This window comes from Elephantulus edwardii, unplaced genomic scaffold, assembly GCF_000299155.1.
Source record: "Elephantulus edwardii isolate Elephantulus edwardi_28Jun2011 unplaced genomic scaffold, EleEdw1.0 scaffold02118, whole genome shotgun sequence".
In the NCBI taxonomy this organism is placed as follows: Eukaryota; Metazoa; Chordata; class Mammalia; order Macroscelidea; family Macroscelididae; genus Elephantulus; species Elephantulus edwardii.
Window position 1 is genome coordinate 2172 of NW_006401868.1, and position 3974 is coordinate 6145.

The 3974-nt window shown below is 55.2% G+C and overlaps 1 protein-coding gene across 1 annotated transcript; it reads right to left on the minus strand.

Moving 5' to 3' along the window:
* Window positions 1-200: 200 nt before the first annotated feature.
* LOC102861468 (glutamine-rich protein 2-like) lies at window positions 201-1821 on the minus strand (the record flags this gene model as incomplete). The annotated part of the gene is made up of 3 exons (XM_006903481.1): window positions 201-363; window positions 407-635; window positions 1021-1821. Coding segments are annotated over 3 exons (1193 nt in total), but the record flags the coding sequence as incomplete, so codon positions are not given.
* Between the last annotated feature and the right edge of the window lie 2153 nt (window positions 1822-3974).

Sequence of the window (3974 nt, forward strand, 5' to 3'; positions counted from 1 at the left end):
TTCAAGAGCTGGCTCATTTGCACTTAGTTCAGCTATTTTTGCTGTTGTTTGTTTGGAATCCCACTCTTTGTCAGAAAATCATTTCAGCCTTTTGGCGGTAAGAAGCTGAGAATACTCATTCCCTTTGAGTTCTTTGACGATATTGTTTGGTGTTCCTACTTTGGACTTGGGTTATTTAACAAGTGTCATTTGAGTACCCACTATTTGCCAGGCTGGGCCAGGCCCCGGAGAGCTGGGCCAGGCGTCACCAGTACCCTGAGGGCCAGGCCAGGCCGGCCCAGGCCCAGGAGGGCAAGTCCAGGCCACGACGGGCTAGGCCGGGCCAGGTCCAGGAAGGCAAGGCCAGGCTGAGCCGGGCCAGGCCTGTCCAGGCCCCGGAGGGCCGGAAGGCCGGACCATGCCGGACCAGGCCCCATGGGGCGGACCAGGCTGGGCCAAGCCCCGGAGGGCCGGGTGAGGCCCGGCCAAGCCCCAGAGGGCCGGGCCAGGCCGAGCCAGGCCCAGGAGGGCAAGGCCAGGCTGGGTAGGGCCAGGGCAGGCCAGGCCCAGGAGGGCAAAGCCAGGTTGGGCCAGGATAGGCCTGGCCAGGCCCAGGAGAGCAAGGCCAGGACGGGAAGGGCCAGGCCCCAGAGGGCCTGGCCAGGTGTGGCCAGTCCCCAGAGGGCCGGGCAAGGACGGCCCAGGCCCAGGAGGGCAAGGCCAGGTCGGGCCAGGATAGGCCTGGCCAGGCCCTGGAGGGCAAGTCTAGGCTGGGCAGGGCCAGGCCGGGCCACGCCCCAGGGGGCCGGACCAGGCAGGGCCAGGTCCCCGGAAGGCCAGGTCAGGTGGGGCCAGTCCCCAGAGCGCCGGGCCAGTCCAGGGAGGGCCGGGCCAGGCCGGGACAAGCCAAGGAGGGCAAGGCCAGGCCGGGCTGGGCCCTGGAGAGAAAGGCCACGCTGGGCAGGGCCATGCTGGTCCAGGCTGGAAGAGGCCCCGGAGGGCCGGGCCAGGTCGGGCAAGGCCAGGAGGAAAAGTCCATACCGGACCGGGCTAGGCCTGGCCAGGCCCCGGAGAGCAAAGCCAGGCAGGGCAGGGCCAGGCCGCGCCAGGCCTCGGAGGGCCGGGCCAAGTGGGACCAGGCCCCGGAGGGCCAGATCCGGGAGGCCGTGCCAGGACAGGACAGGCACTGGAGGACAGGGCCAGGCCGGGCCAGGGCCAGGAGGGCAAGGCCAGGCCAGGCTGGGCCAGGCCGGGCCAGGCCCATGAGGGCAAGGCCAGGCCGGGCAAGGCAAGGCCGGGGCAGGCCCCAGAGGGTCAGGCCAGGCTGGGCCGTGCCAATCGGGGCCAGGCACAGGAGGGCAAGGCCAGGCCGTGCCAGGCCCTGGAGGGCCGGGCTAGGCCGGTCCAGGCACCGGAAGACCAGGAAAGGTGGAGGCAGGCCCCGGGGGGCCGGGCCAGGCCAGGCCGGGCCAGGCCGGGAGGGCAAGGCGAGGCCGGAAAGGGCCAGGCCAGGCCAGGCCAGGCCAGTCAAGGCCGAGGAGGGCAAGGCCAGGACGGCCCAGGCCGGGCCATGAGGGGCGAGGCCACGGAGGGCCGGAGCAGGCCGGGATAGGCCCCGGACAGCAAGGCCAAGCCGGGCCAGGCCCAAGAGGGACCGGCCAGGCCAGGCTGGGCCAGGCCCCGGAGGGCAAGGCCAGGCCGGGCCAGGCCCCGGAGGGCCGGGCCAGGCCGTGCCAGGCCAGGCCCAGGAGGGCAAGGGCAGGCCGGGCCGAGCCAGGCCTCCCAGTCCCCAGAAGGCAAGGAAACGCTGGGCACGGCCAGCCCGGGCCAGGCCCACGAGGACTAGGCCAGGCCAGGCAGGGCCAGGCCGGGCCAGGGCCAGGAGAGCAAGGCCAGGCCAGTGGCCGGAGTCAGAAAGCCAAGAGAGTCATCTAAGCACATTTTTTAAAAAGTATTGATGCCTTTGAGTTTTGGTGCTAGAAAAGACTATACCATGGACTGTCAAGAGAACAAATAGGTCTGTCCTGCAGAGGGTGAAACCAGGCTGCTCCTTGAGACAAGGATTTTGAAGCTCCATCTCACATACTTGGGGCATGTGGCTGGGAAGGACCAATCCTTGTAGAAGGACATCGTACTTGGAAGGGAGGAGGGACAGCACAGGAGAAGAAGACCCTGCATGAGATGGATTGACACCATAACTAGGGTCGGCGTCAGTGAGATTGGCAGGTTAGGGCAGAGTTCTGAACTGTTGTTCATAGGGTTGCTATGAGTCCTAGTCCACTCAACTGGCAAGTAACAACAATAAATGAATGAAAATATAGTGTGATTTGTTATCTTTCACTCAAAAAAAAAATTTTTTTAAAAAAAGTGGTTGGAAGGCTTTGTTAAAATATCAGTCTCTACCCAGATGGTATAGACTATGAATTTGATCACATTTTGACATTTAACAATTAAGATCTGTATGTATCAAATAACTAGGAAAAGTTATGCTCAAAACTTAAGGGTGATAAAAGAACAATGAGAGTAAAAACTAAGTGGGTTTAAGACTTGAAAGACAGTTCAACAGAATGAAATCACAAAATATATAATCAACCTCATAATTAATAATGAAAATTAAAATAACATATGATTTTCACAAATCATAGAATTAGTGCCATGAAAAAAGTTTTAATTATTAATAACCAAAGCAATAAAGATCCTTTTATTAATATTGTGTGTACCGTCAAGTCTATGAGGAGGAATGTAGCATCAGGATTGGAGGAAGATTCATCAACAACCTGCATTATGCAGATAACACAACCCTTCTTGCTGAAACTGAGGAGGACCTGAAGCACTTGCTTCCGTCAAGGACTTCAATATGGATTGAAGCTCAACATCAAGAAAACAAAGATTCTCACCACTGGGCCAATTGGCAGCATCATGATAGATGGAGAAAGATTGAGATTGTTAGCAGTTTTAGTTTGCTTAGCTCCACAATCAACACTCTTGGTACCACCAGCCAGGAAATCAAGAGACTAACTGCATTAGTAAAGTCAGCTATAAGGGAACTGTCCAGAGTACCGAAGAGCAATGGCATCATGCTGGAGACTAAGATGCTACTGAACCAGGCCATAGTCTTCGCAGTTGCGTGCTATGCATCAGAGAGCTGGACAATGACCAGGGATGATAGAGAATTTATGTCCTTGAGCTGTGGTGCTGGAGAAGAGTGTTGAATATACCATGGACTGCTAGCTGCAAAAACAGCTTTGTCCTGAAGAGTGTAAAATGGGGCTGCTCCTTGGAGGTGAGGATTCTGAAGCTTCGTCTGACGTACTTTGGACATGTTACAAGGAGGGACCAGTCCTCGGAGAGGGACATCATGTTTGGGAGGGTGGAGGGACGGTGCAAGAGAGGAAGACCCTGGATGAGATGGACTGATTCAGTGATTGGGGTAGTGGGAGTAGGTGTGTCAGGGACAGTGAAGTTGGCACAGGATCGAGCAGGGTTTAGGGTTCATGTACATAGGGTTGCTATGAGTCACAAGTGACTCAAAAGCACATAACAACAGCAACAATCAGAATATTATGAAAAGTTATACTCAGATAAAAACTTAGAGGGAAATGACAAATTCCTTGAAACTCAGGCCTTACCTAGATTGACTTGGCCAGATGTAGAACACTTGAACAGACCAAGAACGCTTGAACTAGAAGAAATTGAGCAGCTCATAAAAAGACTCCCTGTCCTAGACCCGATGGCTTAACAACTGAATTCTACCAAACATTCAGAGAACATTTAACATAAATTCTACTTAAGTTATTTCCAAATAACTAGAAAACGAAGACACACTCCCAGAGACATTCTATGAAGCAAGCATAACCCTAAGACCAAAACAAGGCAAAAATATTACTGAAAAAGAAAACTACAAACCAATATCTCTCATGAACATAGACACAAAAATCCTTAACAAAACCCTAGCCAATAGACTCCAAAAGCACATAAAAAAATTCACCATGACC